Source organism: Meles meles, chromosome 3 (assembly GCF_922984935.1).
Source record: "Meles meles chromosome 3, mMelMel3.1 paternal haplotype, whole genome shotgun sequence".
Lineage (NCBI taxonomy): Eukaryota > Metazoa > Chordata > Mammalia > Carnivora > Mustelidae > Meles > Meles meles.
The window spans coordinates 124,126,461-124,147,567 of NC_060068.1; the positions used below are offsets into that span (position 1 = coordinate 124,126,461).

The 21,107-nt window shown below is 39.8% G+C and overlaps 1 protein-coding gene across 1 annotated transcript in view; it reads right to left on the reverse strand.

The window, feature by feature from the left end:
• The window catches only part of DOCK2 (dedicator of cytokinesis 2), a 407,119-nt gene that overhangs the window by 223,136 nt on the left and 162,876 nt on the right, over positions 1-21,107 (reverse strand). The window contains exon 27 of the mRNA XM_046000057.1: positions 1,485-1,580. Coding sequence (XP_045856013.1) covers positions 1,485-1,580 — 96 coding nt within the window. The remainder of the gene's footprint in view (positions 1-1,484; positions 1,581-21,107) is intronic.

Below are 21,107 nucleotides of genomic sequence, written 5' to 3' on the forward strand. Positions count from 1 at the left end.
CTGATCCCATCTTGTTTCATTTTTTCTGTCCCTACTCCCCACAACCCCCTGCCCTCTCAAATTCCTCATATCATAGAGATCATATGATAATTGTATTTCTCTGATTGACTTATTTCACTCAGCATAATACCCTCTAGTTCCATCCATGTCATTTCAAGTGGTAAGATTTTGTTTCTTTTGATGGCTGCATAGTATTCCATTGTATGTATATACCACATCTTCTTTATCCATTCATCTGTTGATGGACATTTAGGTTCTTTCCATACTTTGTCCTCACTAAACATTAGCATCCCTGTCTGGTACACTTCATTCATTCATTCGCTCATTCATTCAACAAATATTTATCAAGTACCTACTCTATGCAGGGCACTCTTATAGGGTTTGGAGATACAAATGAATAAAACAGATGGAATCCTTACATCCTGGAGTTCATTTTCTCACAAGCAGAGCCAGACAATCAATCAGTCAAGGGATATATCTATCTATCTATCTATCTATCTATCTATCTATATACATATATATATTTCAGGTGGTGATAAATTCTAAGAAACAAAGAAGTAAGGTGCAGAGATGGAAAGAGGATGGAGAGATGCTGCTTATTAAGACAGGGTAATCAGGGCAGGGAAGTGTCTCTAATTAGGTGACACCTGAGCCAAGATTTGATTTACATGAGGAAATAAGCCCTCAGACCTGAGGCGGAGATAGGTCGAACTGAGGCAACAGCAAAAATAATCATGTTTTATGTGTGGGAGAAAAGGGGCAGAGGGCATTCAGGCCCTAGTAATGGTTTGGAGTTTATCTTGAGTGAGATGGGAAACCACTGGTGAGTTTAAGCAGAGAAGTGACATAGACAAACATACTTATTTATATTGGTGACTGGTCCCTATAAGCATTGTTTTTGGCCTGTGGCTTAAAGCAATGTGGTTTAACCTGAAGGTTAAAGGGTTAGAGGTGTTCTCTGTCTGGAGAGGGAAAATAATCAGACAATGAGGCAGGGATCTTCTGATCTTCAGAATATAGCATTTGTGCAAAAGGCTAACCCAAACTTAACAAGGATGAATTAACTAACGTCTGTGGGCAGAGTTAATATACAGTGAATCCACTTAGAAAACCATACTCACAGGACCCTGAAACTGGACATTGCTTGACTCTAGTCCAAAAGGAAAGGATCCTGGTGGACGTGAATGGGGGACATTCTGCCTATCCCACTCATAAAAATCTTCTCTCAGTCTTCCGTCTTTACCAGTGATATTTCATCTCCACGGGTACACTCAATTTGGTGAACAAGGCTTAAGTCTTGTTTTATTTCAGTAACTTGAGTTGACTCTCATGTTATCCCAACTCAGATTTTTTTAAAAATCTGTTATACTCCAAAACAAAGTAATGATTAGCACTAGGTCTTCAACATGCCTGGTGTTCCAGAAAATCCATTCCTTGACTCTGAACAGTTTGAAATGTTTGACAAGAGGAAGAGATCTACTCACAATCAGAACATGATCCCTTCCCATCGTGATGACCGTCCGGTTGACTGTGCGAAGAAGCTGGACCATGATTTCTTGGATGTGGTGGTAGGTGAAGGCCTGGAACACAGTCAGAGACATCTGTGTGACAACCAGATATTGTATCTGTACATCTCTTCCAAAGGACATACAACAGCAGTCGGACATGGTGGTCATCAAGATCATCACCAGTGCCAACATCAGTACCACCAGCATCATCATCGTAGTCATTGTCATCATATCCCCATGGCCGTCACCACCTGGCACTGGGCACCAGGAATTTCACTAAATTTTACTAAATATGTGGCAGAGATTAAGAGCTTAACTCTGGAATCAGAAACTTTTGTTTTAGAATGCTAACTACTGAATTGTTGTGTTATTGGCTACTTCTCTGAATCTTGGTTTCTTCATTGGTGTAACAGTCAGAATCTAACCTGGAATAAGGAGGGTATTTACTGCAGGAAATTGATTATATGGGTGATGGAAATCTGAGTCACAAAGCAAAATAACCGAGGGATTAGCAATAGGAGGAAGTCACCATCACCACTGAGCTTAAGGGACAAATAGAGGAGGCAGTGTTTCTGGAGCCCAGGACTGGGCTTATGTGATGGAGCCTATAACCATGGGAGAGTTTATACAATAGAAGCTTCATTTTCTATCTTGAGGGAAATCCATGGTGAACTCATTGTAACATTTATAGGGTACTACCCACTTTCAATACAAGTCACTGAAACTTGGGTAGAAGTTGCTGATGCTCTTTGAGTATTTGCCATGATGCACGAGGGTTTTGAGCTTATTTACGATGCTGATTCACTACATTCTCAAATCCTTTTACCAGTATACTCTTAAGACACAGAGTTTCATCTATGTACAACTGAGATGGTGGTCATGACCAAGTGCAAAGGCCTTGGGATTTTAAGATCAGCTGCTCTAGGTCTGAATTCCAACCCAGCCTTTATCAGCTGTGTGTTCTCACTTACAACTTAACCCCTCTGAGCTGCAACTTCATCATCTACAAACTACCAAAGGTTCTCTCACTAGTCTTTCAAGGTTGGTGTGGACTTAAAATTAACACATGTAATTCTGAGACAATGTATTTGCTTAATTCCACTGTAGGAGATTCTGTGGGTCTGAGAGCCAGCCTGGGCATCAGCAAATTCTTAATTTTATGTGGATAATTCTGATGGTTAAGAACCATGACACAACACACTGTGAAGCTCTAGAAATGGAGACTGGAATTTGGGAAAAGACTCCAGAACCCAGCCAGAGTCTGACATAAATGAAATGCCTAAGAAATGGTAGCTAAAAAGGTAGATAACTACTTACACTTATTCATAAGAACCTCATTAACCTTTGCTGCATTCAACTCAAGAGTAGTTTGTCTCTTAATGTAACCAATGAAAGGAAAATAGAGTTTGGGGAGGCCAAAAAAAAAAAAAGAAGGAAGGAAGGAAGAAAATCTGCTTATTAAAAATCCCCCTCTCCTCCCAATGGGCTTTCAGTGATCACTGCCATCCGAAGATGAATAACTGAGCTTGCTTCCTCTCTCTGCCTCACACTTGCTTCTTCTGCTCTTTGGCTATAACCCCCGATTCTCCAGCTCCATGGAGCTCTCCGTGGAGCTCACCAGCAAGCCTTCCGTTACAGCATATATTTCACAGAAACAAGTTCTCATGCTCCGTTAAGTCCCACCAGACCTCAAGCTCTTGCAAGATTCTCTTGTTAGATTAGGTGAGCTTTCCCACCACCGTCCAGCCCTTTCCCCACATCTGCTCAGGGATAGGGGAAGGAATAGCTTCCTTCACTTCTCAGCTCCAGGTCAAGCTTTCTCCTGACTTCCTTCTCCTTCATTTCTTCAAGCCTTTGTACTGACTTACAATTCTCCATCTTGTACATTACATGACTGTGATGTCTATGTAAGAACCATGATGCTAACACGTGTGAGTGTTATTAAATACCTGGCACCTTGCCAAATGCTTTATCTCATCTCACAACAAGATGGGCAATATTATAATCTCCCACACATGAGATGATTTGTTCAGTTGTGGAAATGAAAGTCCAGAGAGGTTAAGTACCTTGTCCAGAATCACAGCTAGGGAAAAAGGATTCAGACCCAGCAGTCTGGCTCCAGAGCAGGCTCCTCACCCACACACACAAGCAACCTGGACCAGGAACACAGATCTCTGGTTGTTGCTTTGGGCCTTGTCAGCCTCATCTTATCTCTCAAGTTACATAGACGTGGACTTCAAGGGAGCCAGCTTCTAACTGCCTTCAGTGGATTCTGATCTTTTCTTTCCCTTTTAGAAAATCTCCAGTGCTGTGTTTTCATGACTCCCTTATCTTCTCTGCATTCCTTTGCAATTTCATCAAACTAAGCCCACTGCAAATTTATATAATGGCTTCCATTTGATGTTATTTTTTTTTTCCAGGATTACATCTCTTCCTTTACCAACAGAGATAATAAAACCCCTTTTCTCTTGACCTCCTGCTCCCTGCTTCTTTTAAATAGCCATTTCATCTTAGTCCAGAGAGCAGCAATTAGACTGTTCAGGAAGTTTGGTATTTAAAAGTGGAAAACTGTCAAATTCAATTCATTTCACTCTGAAAGCTCCCAATATGAGAAGTTGTACAGCAGAGTGTTTTGGGATCAGACAAACTTGAGTTTAAATCTCAGTGCTGCTCATTTGAGCTGGGTGACCTTGGGCAAATTACCTTTCTTCTCTGAGTTTCAGTTTATTTATAAAGTGTGGCAAACGGTAGAAACCTCAAAGTGCTGTTTCGAGAAATAAATAAAGTAATGCAGGTAAATCCCTTGATATTAAGGGTTGGCACATAGTAAGCCCTCAGTAAGTGGTGGCTGCAACTCACATCCTGCTGGGTCTGCAGCAGCATTCTGCCTGTGCTTACAGATTCTCAGCACGTAGCAGAAAATGCAGTGCAAGGCAATACATAATCTAAACTCTGGATGATATCGAAATGTCACCCAAAAAATGTATAGCATATATGCAAATGGAAAACTTTCAAGATGACAAACCTGTGCTAAGCAGTAAAAATGCAGCCACAAATCACCTGCTGTTAATTGCTCCAGTGCCAGGCAAGTGGAGGGAATCTCTAGGAAAGTGTCTTCTGGGCTCAAACTAAACGGTGGTTTATAATTGAAAAGACAAAGTCAGTCTTCCCAGTATAGGCCTTGCAAAGAAATTAATCCATCCAACCTAACTAAACACACTGCTAATAGTAGTGATTTTTCTTTTTTTAATAATTATAGGCTGTGATATCTGGATGGAACTTAGAGTCTCTTCTTTAAGTGAAATCTTTATGCATAAGCCTGATATATAACAGGGTGGAAGGAGAGCTGGAAGAGGGTGAGGGGGGTGCCTCGTGTTTCACTTTAAGCCCTTTGCCCAGCCCTGGGATGTAGAATGCACCTCAGGACAACTGATCTCCCACAGTGTTTACAGAACAATAAGAGAACGTACCACACATTAGATGATTTTATGTAAAAATATATAGACACAGCATTTTCTAACATTGAATCATATTATGCAAAAGGTGTCCTCTTTTTTCATTTTTTTAACCCTCATTTTGATATCAAGTAGAAAAATTTCCCTTTGCTGCTAACATGTCTTTATCACCTCTCTATTTCATACAAAACTCTTTTTTAAACAAAGAAATCCTCAGGTTAGAGCAAACAGTGCACAATAGCATCTAATTAGAACTTAATAACATTGTTTTATTTCTAAAGTTATATTTATGGCAGGTGTTTAGGAAAAAGATCAAAAACTTGGAAATAAAGCAAAATGAGGATACTCGATTTTTAAATAGTCTTTGTGATCAGCCCAATTTGGCTGGGGAAAGAGAGGGGGTGGTCCTCTTGCTTTTTGCAGAAATGTAACTTTGCTTGATTAATCATCCACAACTTATTAGAAACCAGAAATGTTAACAGCCCTGTCAAGTTAGAGTTTAATTTTAGAAAAATGACAAAGGGGTCATTTTATTTTGTTTTATTATTTGCTGGTTTGCTGATGTCTATATAATTCCATTGATCTGTAGAAATTTTGTTTTACATCTAAGGAAATTTTTACATAAGTCTCTCCTCTCCCACAAAAAATCAAGAACCTTAAATCCGTTTGAACCAGTTCTCTCCTTGTTCAGCTTGTTCCATATATTTAAATAAAAACTTTTGACATGTGCTCACTATCTAACCACATAAGATATTTCTTAACCGAGAATTCTACATTTATTCAAGTAATACTGACCACTTAACAGATGGTGGTATAAAACTTTGCTTCTTTTTATCAAAGTTACAAATCTGTAAAGTTTAAAAACATCTTCAAGGTTCACTAATAAAACAAAATAACCACAGCAAAACAGCAATCCCTCCTGTTCCCCTTGCCAGAGGAAATTCTTTACTTCTTTTAGCTGAGGTAGTTGTTATTTGGGTATTTATGACTATGTTGTCAATAATATGCTAAACTATTTTTTTTTTCTCTTCCTGTGGTTATCCCCGCATGGTAAACAACAGGGCTTCACTCTCTTTCCTGCACCAGCCAGCCCCATCCCACAACAGCATCCTTCCCATGTCTCTTTCTCCCATACAGTCAGACCACAATTCTGGCCTGACCAATATTCAGTGTTTAAAATATTTTGTAAACTATGACAAGTTCCCATCTCTTGTACAACCTTTTCTTCCCTAAAAGGAAAAAAAAAGTAACTGGGGGAAAAAATCAGAAATTCTTTTTAGTTCTTTAAATTTCTTTATACTATATTTTTTCTGATTCATTATTGCTTCTTTTGTTTTTCAAAATTCTATTTTTAAGTTTGCTTTGCCTCACAAAGTTGCTCTTTCCTCCAAGTTGCTTCTCTTCTGCTTGCTTGTTTTGTGCTCTCTTTTTGTCCAAGTTTTCCCTTGTGTTCTGGAATGAATGATGGTGCATTCATGTTTCAGTGTGGGTAACTCAAAATCTGGTTGCCAACTCTGAGGGTGTGCGTAGAGCTTGTGGTCTGTGAGCTTACACTCTATCATATATCTACACATATATGATATATATGATATATATCTTCATTTTCTTCATATATAACATATATTCTTCTTGTGCTTCTCAGATTCCATAGACAAGTATTCTCTGCTCTCTCATCTGAAGGGTTAAGCCCTGGCTGCAGCCCTCTAAAAGCTGAATGGGACCAAAGTGCCAGAAGGTTCTGCTTCTGGGATGCATACTTTGATTGATAACTTGTTTCGAGAATGGCATCACTGACTTCGATTTTGCTGAGTGTTTCCTAATCCAGTCTTCTGTTTTATCTTTATAGAATAAACTTCCAATAACCCCCTCTGCAGGGCATCAGACTGCTTCTTAAACACACTTGCAGCTGGTTCTCCTTGTTAAACCTTCTCCTGTTCATCCCACCTCCAGGGGCAACTCCTTCTACCCGTTCCTGAAACTTGGGGGAAATCTTTGCTTTAGATTGGATGAGTTCTCAGCTCTCCCCACTGCTGGCTTGTGAATTACCTTTGCTGGGTCTGCTAAGTCATTTATTCCTTTACCATATGGTATCTACCTTCTTTTAGAAAACTCCCTTTGCTTTCATTCTGGTAGGTTTTCAAGAGGGAGCAAACCATGTGACTATGTTTCATGTATCATTTAAACAGGGGATTCTACTCCAAATTTTCATGTTTAAATGTTTGTACGTGAGCCAATTTCATTCCAAATATTACAAGTTCATGTGATAATGTTAAATAACAACAACAACAAAAAATGTGAGTGCGTAATACAAATATCTTTGGTTTTGAAAAGAGTTCTAGTACAACCCCTAATTTTACAGAAAGTAAAACTTCAGCATTGCAGGGGGGGGCCGGGGAGCTGGCATGGAGATCATGTGACCAGTGACAAGTAAAGTCATCAGAGCGAGAGTGAAAAACCAGTTCTCCTGAACAATGCCTGACCAACTCTTTTCTCCACTCCAGCACACAAGCAATCTTGGTCCTTGTGTTCATGCCAAGGACAATCTCAACTCATCCACCTGCTTTGTCTTTAGGTCTTTTTTAATACTAAGATAAAGGTCTCAAGGTCACAACTACAGAGTTAAATCCAAAGACCTTTTTTTTTTTTTTTTTAACCAAAAAGAAATAATGTATTTTCTGACCATGGAAACAACTACAACCTATGGCCACCACTATTTTTCTCTGCTCTGGGTTTCTATGTAAGAGGTCTTTTAAACTTCTTTCTTATCTCCACGGCACCACAAACACTTACCTAGAAAGAAAATATCCTAACTTTCAAAAATAGTAACAGTATCATCTAAAGCAGAGTCACTTATTTCTATGGCCCCTTGAGGCAATGTGATTTTTCTCATGAGTTCTAGGTTTAGCCCTGTCTTCTTTCTTCTTGTTTGAACCATTTCCCATCCTGAAAGACTTGATTCTAAGTGCACAACACCTCATTGTATGAAGCAAGTGACAGAGGCGGCCAAAGACTCAGAGATGTGGAAGTTGGGGGTCAGTAAAGTCCAGCAGGGGGCTTTGTTGCTCCCCATCATCTCTGTCTCTTCCACCCACGGGGAGTCCCCCATTTCCCAGGTAGGATTTAAACAATGCTTTCATGTGGTCATAAATGTCTCTGTACCATAAATCAGCCTTCTTAAGAAGCCTAGAGCTTGAGTGGGGGGCAGAAAGTTAGATAAAAAGGAAAATAAGATGTGGTCTCCCATCAGACACTGATATTACCAATTTTGAGGTCTATATGCCAGAAACTTGAGGTCTGTATGCCAGAAACTGTGCATATAGATGAGACATCTATGATCTTACATTTTTTTAAGTATCAATGAAGTCCCCAATGAAATATGAGGATTTCCTCAGGCATTATCCATTCCTAAGTGGCTAGGCCTGAATCCAAGCTCAGTTCTGTCTAATTTGGGGCTCTTTCTGAAGCATGGTGCTGGTGCTGAGAGGTGAGGGTGCTTTAGAGTCAAGGCTTATAACTGCCCTAGCATCCATCTTTTAGGATCATAGAAATGAATAGAGGCAGCAGCACTTTGTAGATGATAAATCATTCTGCAAATTTGTCCAAAGTAAATAAGACAAGCATTTGTGTGCACAGCTGTTTATGGCATATTGTATTGTTTTAAATATCCAAATGCAGCAAACAAGATAAATGTCCCCAAATCTGGGATCCTATTACATAAACAACAGCTTATCCATACAATGGAGTAGGAGAAGGTAGATATGCCTTGATCTGGAAAGATAATTTTAATATACTCAGTAGAAAGAGACTATGGAGCACCATGCATAAGCCCATTTATGTTTTGTTTTGTTTTGTTTTGTTTTTAAATCCTTTTCCATGTCCCCAGAGTCTGTAAAAATGTACACAGACCATTAATAATGTTACCCCCAAGCAGAGGTAAGGAGAGATGTGAGGTTAGAGGGATAATTTTACTTACTGTGGTTTGCTAGAAATTTACATAATAATCATGTATGATAATAAAAAAATAGAACTACTGCCCAATTAGAAAAGAATGAAAGTCAGTCTATACACCCAAAGAATCATACTCACAGGGACTGAGTGGGGATACACAGCAGGGACCAGAGTGTGTTGCCCACAGCCCTGTGTTGAGGTCTGAGGGCCCTTACCCTTACTGGGACCCTGACACTCACAAGCTGGAGTGATGTTGTCAGTGTTACTAAGCCGACAAAAGAGCTCTGCAGAGTAACATGGGTTAATACTTTTTAAAAGGCCCAACTGATGGGGCGCTTGGGTGGCTCAGTGGGTTAAAGCCTCTGCTTTCCGCTCAGGTCCTGGTCCCAGGGTTCTGGGATTGAGCCCTGCATCAGGCTCTCTGCTTGGCAGGGAGCCTGCTTCCCCCACCCCCTCTCTGCCTACCTCTCTGCCTATTTGTGATCTCTCTCTGTCAAATAAATAAAATCTTTAAAAAAAAAAAAAAGGCCCAACTGAAATGTTTTATTCCATTTATCAAATGCTTTTAACTTCCATTTTCTGGAAGGCAGGAGGAAAAAATCTACTTAAAACAACCAGGAAAAAAAAATGTGTGCGCGCACGCGCACACACACAACCATCACCTCCAACAACAACAAAAATCCCATTGTACTTAAAGAGAAACACTGCTTTTATTCAGATCCTGTAAGTTGCTTTGTGGGGATTTTATTAAAATACACTGGAACCTCCAACCTGCAGGCTAGAGAGAAAAAAATTAAGCCTTCCAAGGTCTGTAAGTCTAACATCTCAGCACTGATGAATGGAAACTTGTTGGAGCCACTTACGAAGATGTACCTCAGAGATGCTCTACTTTTGTGTTTAGTTCTTCAAAAAAGGAGGAGTCTATGAAATTGTATAAGGAGAAATAGCTAAAGAACACAACTAACAATTACTAAATTCTTCCTGTGTGCCAGGCAATGATCTGTGTACTTGTATTTATAATTTCAGTGTGTCTTGGGAAAATCCTGGGGACAAGTATTACCTCATTTTAAGATATAAAATAAGATTCATCCTAATTATCATTACCATTCAATATTTATTGAACATAGATGCCATTTACTATAATAATAGTCTTTTACATGCACCATCTCATTTAGTTCATAGAATAATCTTATCAGTCTGCTACATTAGTTCCTCCTATGTCACAAATGAGATAATTCAGAGGTTTCTGTAACTTGTTCTGTGTCACAGAGTTGTAAGTGATGGAGGTGGATTTGAATGCTTGTCTTTTTGGTTTCCAGGCTTACATGTTGTATATGCAGATATTTTAGCAATTTTGTATTGCTTGCAATATCTAAATGTAACAAGCAACATACAGGTCTAAATGCCACCCCCCCCCCAACAGCGCAGCAATGGGCTCCTTTAAGATTTCCATTGTAGAAATGGAGGTCTGTGAACTTCTTGTAACACTTCAAAAAAATTAATATACTCACACATCTTCAGTATTGCCACATGGGCTTATTAGTTCTAATGTCAAGATTTTTTGTTTGCATAAGAACAAGATGAACTCCAGTTAAGCACCCCATTTAACGCTGCTGCTCAGAAAATTCAGAATAGGGCTTAAATATTATTATTTTTTTTAAATGAGTAAGCACATCACTTAATGTTTAATAGATGCTTCTTGTTTGGGAGACCATGTATCTTAAACCATGCATCCAATAAGAAATGGTGGGTGAAAATTCCCTAGTGGCAAAAACTTTTGCTACTATTTATCCAGAAAGCCATTCAAAAATGTGGCTTCCTTGGCCTTCGGCTCAGGTCATGATCCCAGGGTCCTGGGATCGAGCCCCGCATCGGGCTCTCTACTCGGCAGGGAGCCTGCTTCCCTTCCTCTCTCTCTGCCTGCTTCTCTGCCTACTTGTGATCTCTGTCAAATAAATGAATAAAATCTTTAAAAAAAAATGTGGCTTCCATCTCTCCATGTGAGGGCTACCCAATGAGCTTTTTTTCCCCCTCCCTCCATTAGGGCCCTCTTCTCTGTCGCCCCCACCAGCAGCCTGCCATTTCTCTTCTGTTTCTTTTGTTCCCTTTTGCTTTATGTCTTTGCTTTATCACACTTCATCCTTAACGCCAGGATGGCTTTAGTCACAGGCAGAGAAGTTGTCTGTGCAGATCAACATGATTCTCCCCCACCCCAAATGATTTCTCAAATACATCTCCAACTGTTTATTGATATTTGAAATTCCATGGATAGAATGTCACTCTTTGACTTACAGTTAATTCTCTCCTGCTAAAATATAGCCTTGACTGAGAAAATTAAAAATAGGAGAGTATAAACCCATCTGGGTTAAGGGTCCTAACTTATCCACTCCTACCTGACCCCGTTTCACTGTTGAATAATAGATTGTGCACCATCTCTGAATTCCTTGAGGAAAGGGATTAAATCTATGTTATCACTTAGATTCAATACATAGAACAAATACTGGACATAAAATAACTAATCACCATATCAATTTCACTTAATTAATTAATTAGAAAAACTAATATGAGGTGTCAGGTAACTTGTAGAGATGTAAGGAGAGATTCTTAGATGAGGGATGGAATCAGAATGGAGAATCTGGAAGCTTCTGGGCATGGACTTCCTCAGCTCTACTGGCAACACAGCTTGACCTCACACAAATGACTAAGGGGTTCGTGGACAGGAGAAAGAAGGAATAAAAAATATACACAATCTTCACCCTCCTTCCTACAGTGAAAATACCCCTAATCATTCTGCCATCCTCCAGAGAAAGAATATAGACATCAGACAGCTCATTCAGTAATGATTGATCTAGTTTCCTCAGCAGGATCTCCCTAAATCAAAATTCTATTGTCCTCTTTTTTTTTTCTTTCAATAAAATGGAATCTCTCCCCACGAGCCCCTCCCAATTCAGGTAGGCACAAAACTAAGTTCAGAGACAGATCTCATAAAACACCCCACTATCTTATGTCCCAGCCAGAGCTCAGAGTCCAATCTCACTGACAAGTGTGCTTAGGAATTGATCACACCAGAAACTTTAGAAAAATTACCATCAACATGAACCTTTAAAATCTCACCTTCCAACCTCTTTTTCCTTTGCTGGGAAATTATGGAGAAAGTAGGCCAATCTAAAATGTAAGAGAGTTGACCAGAAAAGAGCAATAAATCTGAATAATCAATGTGAATCCTCTGATCTACGTGTGCACTTACACAGACATCAATGCTGTTTTTTGTTTTGTTTTGTTTTGTTTTTTGTTTTGTTTCAGTTCAGACTGGATATAATTAAAACACTTCCCAGAATCTTGTCTCAGAACAAGCAATGGAGACTGTGCATCTCTCCTTGGTGCTGATAAAAATCTCTGCCTTCTAGAACTAGGGCAGTTCTCCTCATCTTGAGAAGTATGAAATCTCAATCTCTCTCTCTCACTCTCTTTTTCTCTCTCTCTCTGTCTCTCTATCTCCCCTGACTTACCAGAGTGTGTGCCTCTGCCTTAATGCTGATAAAGAATATGTAATTTATTTCACTGTTCCCTAATCACGATGGTGATTTCAAAATATTTTTACAGTTCTATCACACATCTAATATTTACTATCATCCCCACCCAACTCATTTTGGAAAGCTTAGGTTGTGTGTTCCCTCCTCTCCCACTATGTCTGTGACCAAACTATAGACTCACAATAAATTTGAAAGAGGGAGAACTGGTTTATTTTCTTATTTATTATAAATTTCCCAATTTGATCTATGGTTTCTCACGATTTTTCTAGGTGAGAAGAAGGTGGGCACTTTATAGCCCAGTTTCCATAATATATTCAGGGCTACCACTTATAATCTATAGCTCTGATCCTTCCCTGACCAGCTGCAAACAGGAAAGCTTTTCTTCTGAATGTCCAGTCCCTTTATATTCTTAATCAGTGACAGCCCAGCCTTAGTATAACCAACTCATCTTGAACCAGATCCATGTGTTTATTCCTAGAAGTACACTAGGAGTTTCTTTCTAATAAGCATGCAGCATCTAGAGTAGTATTTTGCTCCCAGTGTTCCTAGGTCTGGGATGAATTGAGAGCCTTGGGAATCTGCCTAAACACTGAGTTGTTGCTCCACTCCAAACTCCCATCCTACAAAAATGAGATAGCCAGGTGGTATTCATTATCATTCAAACCTCCAGAAACATTCCTTGAGCATCTACTTTAGTAGTTCTTAACCATTGCTGCATTTCTAGAATATTCTGGGGACTTTCTAAATATACAAATATTTTCATGCTGAGGTTCTACCCCCGACTAACTCTAAATCTCTAGGGCTATAAGGTCCAGGCATTGTTGTTTTTTAAAAGCTCTCCATATAATTCTGACATGAAGTCAGAACTGAGTACCACTGACTCACTAGATGCTATGCTCCGTCTTGAGTGCTGGGGATTCAAAGACAGAGAAAGCCTAGTCCCTGCTTTTAAGAAGTAATAGTCAATTGACAGGGTATGGCTAGGGAAGAACCACTCAGCGAGGAAAGGACCATAACAGAAAGTGTTAACACAAAGTGCTGGCCAAACTCAGAAAAAAGACAACTCAATCTAGAGGAATCTAGGAAGATGTCTTAAGGGACGTATTGTCAGAACTAGCAGGAAAAATGTGCACCTGATATGCGCTTTGCTATAAGTGTAAGTATGGCTTTATAATAAGAGTGGTTTCTCTAATAAGAGTATATAGCTTATTAACACATACTATTCTTAATACTCTTAATGTAATCTTAATATTCTTAATATTCTTCCAACCCCTTTCCCTCAGCCTGTGTCAAGTCTTACTCTGCTCACATTGAGTCTTGGAATGCTACCTACTCCCAAGAATTCTGATTATGATATTCCCAGAATTACAGTGTCTTCATGAATCAGAGTTAACCACATCTTAGCTTTGGACTGTGGGCCACTCTTTGAGGAAGTTCAGTTATTTGAGTCTGGTGAGGTTTTATTTCTTCCAGGCACTAGCCCAGCCATTCTAACCACCTTTAGCCAGCTCATCTCTCCCATAGAGAGTAACCAGATGGATTTCTGCGTGTGTTTGAGATGCCCTTCTCTCCCTGTCACCTGCCAGTCTCCTACTCCACAGTCAAAAACAAACAAACAAAGGAACAACAACAACAACCACCTAGCTCAGTCATCACCTTTGGGAAGCCTTTTCCCATTCAACCTACTTAAACCTCATCCTAAATAGGATTGGTTGCTGTATTTTTTGAGTTCCGACAGAACCTATTCAATACTTCCTGGAACTAATGCGCCACATCTTTCAATTTTGAGTTTCCAAAGTGTAGCACCCTCTTGACACAGTGGAAGTACTAAGCACATGTATAAATACGTGGAATGAATGTGTCGATGGATGGGTGGATGGGTGGATGGTTGGATAGATGGCCGGGAGGACAAATAAACTGGTGGATTATTTTGCCTAGATTTATTTTTTACCTTATCAATTCAGATAATAGTGCAAAATAATAGATGTTCTAAGTTATCTATTCTCAAAAAGCAAAGATAACTAGTGATTTTCTTTCTGTTTCTTACACGTACTCTCTCTTCTTTTCCTTTTTACCCTCAAACCAAGAGGATGTGGTGTTGTAACTTGCCTTCCACAGTAAGTTTCAAGTAGATAAATAATTAGTCTTCTGGGGCTATTTTGGAAAATTATAACTACTCCTCTCTAACCTTCCCTGAATTGTGTCATTCCTTGTCCCTAGATATGAAAGCATTCCTTCTGCCTCCTGAAGACTGGCTCTTTTCACAGAAAACAAACAAACAAACAAACTGCTACGTTTCACTGATATTGCTTTCAGACCCTGCTTATCAGATTTCTAGTGCCTCTCCATGAATTTCTTTGAGGCATATCTGCCCTTTATTACCTACCTATAGCCTCAGTGACACTTGCCAAGCCAGAGGAAGACTTGCCTTCATTTTTATATTTCCAATCCCTTACAAAAATATATAGCATAAATTATGTCTAATAAAATCAACTACCTCTTTTATTCCCTCAGGTTACACCACTAACTTATGCAGTTTTTAAAAATTCACTATTTATTTCACAAACATTTTCAGAAAGAAAAATTCATAATATACCCATAAGTCCAGCCCTGAAACATATCTAACTTATTATTCTATGATGCGTTCAAGTCCTTGAGCATGAAAAATCTCTATGCAACATGCAGACAATTTGTATTCTGCTTTTTCCAGTTAACATGACATAAACATTTTTATTATCATACTTTTTAGCCAAAGAGAAGGCTCTGTTTCTACTTACCCTCTAAAGTGGCATAGGGGAAGTTCTGGATTTAGATAGATTGAATTCTGGCTCTGCCACTAACTTGCTAGGTAGCCTAAGTCTATTTATTTCAACTCCCATAAGCCTCAGTTTGCTCATCAGTAACATGGGCATGATAATAGCTTACTCACAGAATTGTGGTAAAAATTGACTTCTGTATATAAGGTGTTTGACAGTGTTTGCCTTAAGCAGGCATTCATGAATGTGTGACTCACAGGTAACTACAATATCTTTAAAACATGGATCTATCATGACTTAGAATACAAAGTACACATGAATAATTAAGATGAAATACAAGATTGAATTCAAGTAAATTCTACGTTTGGGTCCCACCCACAGAACACTGAGAGTTTACATTCACTCACCTCAAGTTGGAGATACTTAGGTGGAAAAGCTTGAAAGATCACTGAAATCTATCACCACTCTTTCACAGATATATTTGAGTGACCTTCCTCAGATCACAGAATGTCAGAACTAGGGCTGGAAATAGAACTCCTATGTTCTCAAAAGCTGTTGAAAGGCTTTGATACCAAATACCATCTTTCCCATCACCACTGCCTCAGCCAATATAGCACAAAATGCACACATCATTAATTAATCAAGACTTTTTCAGAGGGATTACACTGTGGGGAAATGGAAAAAAAAAGAAAAAAGAAAAGAAACACATACTAGGTATTAGCATGGTAGCCACAACTAACAAAATATTAGGGAGGGGTCAACTCGTGCTGGGAGAGGCCATATAACTTCCCCAAGAGCACACAGCTAGCTAGGGGTGAATTGGGGAGTCTGAATCCACATCAGTATGTCTCCATCATGTTTCAACTAGAATTTAACTCAATAAAAATCACCAGATAATTTTGACTGCCCAGTCTGTGCCAGGTGCTGTGTTATGATGTGACAGTGAACAAGACAGATGCAGTCCTTGCATCCACGGGGCTTATTGTCTAGATGAGAAAACAGACACTTGCACGGAAGCAAAGTGTGGTGAGTGTCAGGTAAGGTAAAGTACCTTCAGTGTTTGTAAAATATTCACGCAATGAGAACATGTAAATGTGAGCCTCTACTCTGTTTCAGAATTAAATTACACTATAGGTCAAACATGCTTACACATACAGGCCTGGGAATCTGACCACCATTATCCTGCATTATTTCTGTGGGAAAATGCATGCTGAACTCTAACCTGATTCAGGAGCACAACAATGCTCAAAGTTGGGAGCACAGCCATACTCAAAGTTGGTACCTGCTTTTTATATGATGTTTTAATGCAACAGCAGCAGATTTACCTTTCTCATTAGCTTCTGCTGAGTAGGAAAAAATACAATTAGCATCAGCATATATTTCTAGAAAGTAGAGCAATTGAGATGAGAGGATCAATCAAACCACAAAGATTAATTATTGAGTATCTGCTTGGAATTCGGCACTTTGCCCAGAAAGTGTAGAAATATAGAAGAAATATAAGACTGGATCAACCCTATCCTTGGAGAGTCTGTAAACCAGGTATCAGGTATCCGTATAAGAGCAATTCCAGTAAATGATAGGTTATGTCAAAATTTCAAGAGACTGGGGTGGACATATGACTGTGGAACGGCTAGGTGGATCAGAGGCCAGAGGAGCTGACTCTGGTAAGACAGCCATAACTTGGATATTTGGGGAGAATTCGTCATGGCAGAGGGAGGAGTGTTCATTGTGGAGAAAGACCTAAGACAAGGTAGACTGTGAAATAATGAATAGACATTGAAGCCAGTGTTGGGGAGTACTGGGGAGTAAGTTCTTAGAGGTAGTTCTGAATGAAAGAGTACTTTGTCTTAATCACATTGGCACCCCCAATGCCTAGACTAGTGCCTGACAAAGAGTGGGTGCTCAGTTCATGTTTAGTGAGCAGTAAAATAGAAAGACAATGTATGGGGCACCTGAGTGGTTCAGTGGGTTAAAGCCATGATCCCAGGGTCCTGGGATGGAGCCCTGCATCGGATGGGGGGGGGGGGGTTCTGCTCAGCAGGGAGCCTGCTTCTCTTCCTCTCTCTCTGCCTCTCTGCCTACTTGTGATCTCTCTCTGTCAAATAAATAAAAATCTTATAAATTTTTTTAAAAAGAAAGACAATGTATTCATTAAAGAGAGAAATAACAAAAAAAAAAGTGTGAGTCCTCTTTCAACATTAACCAGACAAGCATAACATGATAAGAACAAATGTGAAACTGCACATTCAGTGCTAAATTCTACAGTAAAACCAAAAGTTTCAGAATGTAGCAGAGTAAGAGACTAACAGGGCAAAAAGAATCTGTGATGATTTCTTTTTTTTTTTTTTTTAAGATTTTATTTATTTGACAGAGATCACAAGTAGGCAGAGAGGCAGGCAGAGAGAGAGAGAGGAAGGGAAGCAGGCTCCCCGCTGAGCAGAGAGTCCCACATGGGGCTGGATCCCAGGACCCTGGGATCATGACCTGAGCCGAAGGCAGCAGCTTAACCCACTGAGCCACCCAGGTGCCCCTGTGATGATTTCTTAATGGAAGAGAAAACTGGGTTGGGCCTATTAGAAAAAGCAAGGTTTGGCTCTCAGAAGTTCACGATTCAGATGCTCATAGGGTGAGGCAGATAATGTGCATAAACATGAGAAGTCAGTCATGTAGAAGCACAACAGGAAGTGGTGAGTCTGTTGCTTTTATTAAACATTTTGGCAGGCAAACAAGATAGATCTGTGGACTAGATTCAGGCTGAGAACCACCAACTGGACAATTAGATAAGCAAAAGGAAGAAAAAAAGAGTTCAATCCAGATAGAGAAAACAGGTAAAGGACAAAGAGGAAAGAACATGAAGGCCTGGAGGAAGACACAGAGCCTGGTCTTACCAGAATGCAGAATGCTGGCTGAAAATAATGGGAAATGTGACTGGAGAGAAAAGCTAAGTTGAGTTTAGATTCCAGGTAGAAGAGGTAATAGATGAAGAGTCAAAGATAAACGTTAGCATGTTGTATTGCTTGGAGAAACTGCAATGAGATTAAGCATTTTATTTTCTAATCTGGGCCACCGAATCAATTGCATTTATCTCTAAGATGAATGTTGCTTGAAATCTCTGTGAGAAAATGTCCATTCTAGAACTCCTCGATTGCCTTCTGAAAACCTTCCTTGTTCAGTCACTAGCTGCTGCCCCCAGATTGTATATGACAGGTGGGGCACTATAGATGGAGCCGTGGATCAAAAGGATCTTCAAACACAGAGCATTTTGTTCCTCACTTAACACATTTCACTTAAGGATTTACATTTACACCAGTTGAACAAATCAAAGTTATGGTTCCCTCAGTAACTGTAACCTGGACCAAACACAGCTATATTTTTCTGCTGCCATGCGGGCTTTTAACTCATGCCTCCCAGCTGTGAAGGAGAGATTTAATTCAGACATTATGCAAGAAATGCTTTCTGGAAAGCAAGTGGCTGGCCCAGTGAAGGTTTAGAGTAAATGACTGTTCCTTTCAACTTGTGCTTTTATGCAAAGGTTCCCTGCAGACAGAAATCTTCCAGAGCCCCTCCACAGTCTTTCATGGTGAGCAAAAAGATAACTTCTCCATTCCTGCAAGTTGTCATGCTTGCTCATTCATGGGTCAGAGCTCAGCTTTGTTACTGTGGGCATTTGGTGTCAATGAAAGGCATACAAGGTGCCAAGACTGGATGAGAGTAAGCGATTGGGGCACTTGCCCAAGGGGCAAAATTTAAGGGGCAAAGAATAATAATAATAATAAAACTCAAGAGTAGAGATGAATCATATTTAATGCCATATTTTTAAAAATAAAAGTTAATTTAAAAAAAATCCATGATGAACAAGATAACAAAATGTTGATTCTTTTTTTTTTTAAGATTTTTTTTTTTTTTTTAATTTGGCAGATAGAGATTACAAGTAGGCAGAGAGAGAAGAGAAACAGGCTCCCCGCTGAACAGAGAGCCCGATGTGGGGCTCGATCCCAGGATCCTGAGATCATGACCCGAGCTGAAGGCAGAGGCTTTAACCCACTGAGCCTCTCTGGTGCCCCCAAATTGTTGATTCTTAAAAAATATTGCATTGATATATTATTTTTGTTGACTACTGAATTTTTGGTGCCCTCTTACACTTTGCTGCCATCCCAGACAAGTGCCTCATTTGTTTCAGCCTCGCCTTGGCCCTCAGAGGCAGTTTGCATAGGTGAGGGACAGAGGGGAGATGGAGGAAATGAGGAGAGACCATTGTGGATTTGGCTGTAGGCGAACTCCTTTAAACTTTGGTTACGGCAGATAAAGAAATATCGAAGAGCATCTCAAGAAGTATTTCTAGTTGGTATTGATGAAACAGAATGTGTTGGATTATTAATTTTATTGGAGAGAGTTCTAGTCAACCAGCAACAAAAGCTGTCTTCTAATTTTCCAGGTGGATTCTCTGAGAATAAACGACACCAGGACCATCTGTTAAGTTATGCCAAACCACTCACTTTCCAAGCCTACCAAGTACAGGTCGAGTGACATTCAAGTCCCACATGTTGGCCTAGGGAATTATTGCATAGACAGGGCTGTCAAATAGCCCAAGTGAAAACCTATAACCTGCAAGGTCCTTGAGACCACAGAAGGCTTTTATGCTCATCCACGTTCCCAGTACCCAGGCTAGTCCTGGGTTCCTGCCTGCTGACATTGGTTTAGTCACCTGCTCATTTGGTAGGAGGTTACATTTGCCCCCTGACAGGCTGAGGCAGTTAATAGGATGGAATCCTCTGGTAAGGCCAGCCATTTGTCTGCAGATTTTATTACTGTTTCCGATAAAGCAGAGAAAACCCCTTATCTATCAGCATCCCTTCATACTGGAATAGGTATGGTTTAGGGAACGGCTAGTCCTCAAAATGCATTTGTTGTAAGTGAACAATCACTCCTGAAATACTTCAAAGATAAGCTTTTATTTGTTTGTTTGTTTGCAATGGTGTTAGCTTTATGGACAAGTTGGATGTATGCTTCATCCAGCTTCCCTTATTGTTAAAATCCTAATGTCAACATGACCAGAGCACAATTACAGAAAATTCACATTGGTACAGTCCTGTTAACTAAACTACAGACATTGTTCTAATTTTGCCAGTATTCCTTCTAATGCCCATTTTTCAGTTTATGGTCCAATTCAGGATCCCACATTGAATTTAGTTGTCATGTTTCTTAAGTCCCTCCAGTCTATGACAGTGCTTCATCTTCGGAGACCTGGACTTCTGAAGAGTACTAGTGCGCTATTGCATGGAACGTCCCTCAGCTGGGGCTGTCGAATGTATTCTCATTATTAGATTGAGGCTGTGCATTTTTGCAAGATTCCCCACATAAATGTTGCTGTTCTCTTCAGGGCATCTTATCAGGAGGGCGATGATGCTGATATGTATCCTTTCTGGTGATGCTCTTTTTTCCTCACTTAATGAAGGGAGTGGCACTCAGGTTCTTCTCCTGTAAAGTTACTATCTCCCCTTGTATCATTAAAAAGTGCATACTTTGGGATTAGGCAAATACCCCATTTCTCATCACACTTTTGCCCATCACTTTTAGTCTCCCTTGATGGTTCTTCCTTGTGACAGTGATGACTGCAGTGTTTGCCTAATCCCAATCCTCATGTTAATCATCTCTAAACTGTATTTAAGGCCCAAAGACCAAAACCTACTGAGGTGAAAGACAGCAGTCTCCTGTCAAATGACTTTCCCACAGCTGTGAGATTAGACACCCAGTTGAGGTATGTGGCAAGCTTATGGCACCCGACTACTCTTCCCTGCCCCTCACCGATGCAGGAAAAAGGGCTCTTTCTCACTGACCTATGTAAACACTCAACACTACTAGGGAAAAAATCATTACCAGTCAATAAGAATTGCCATGGGAAATGGA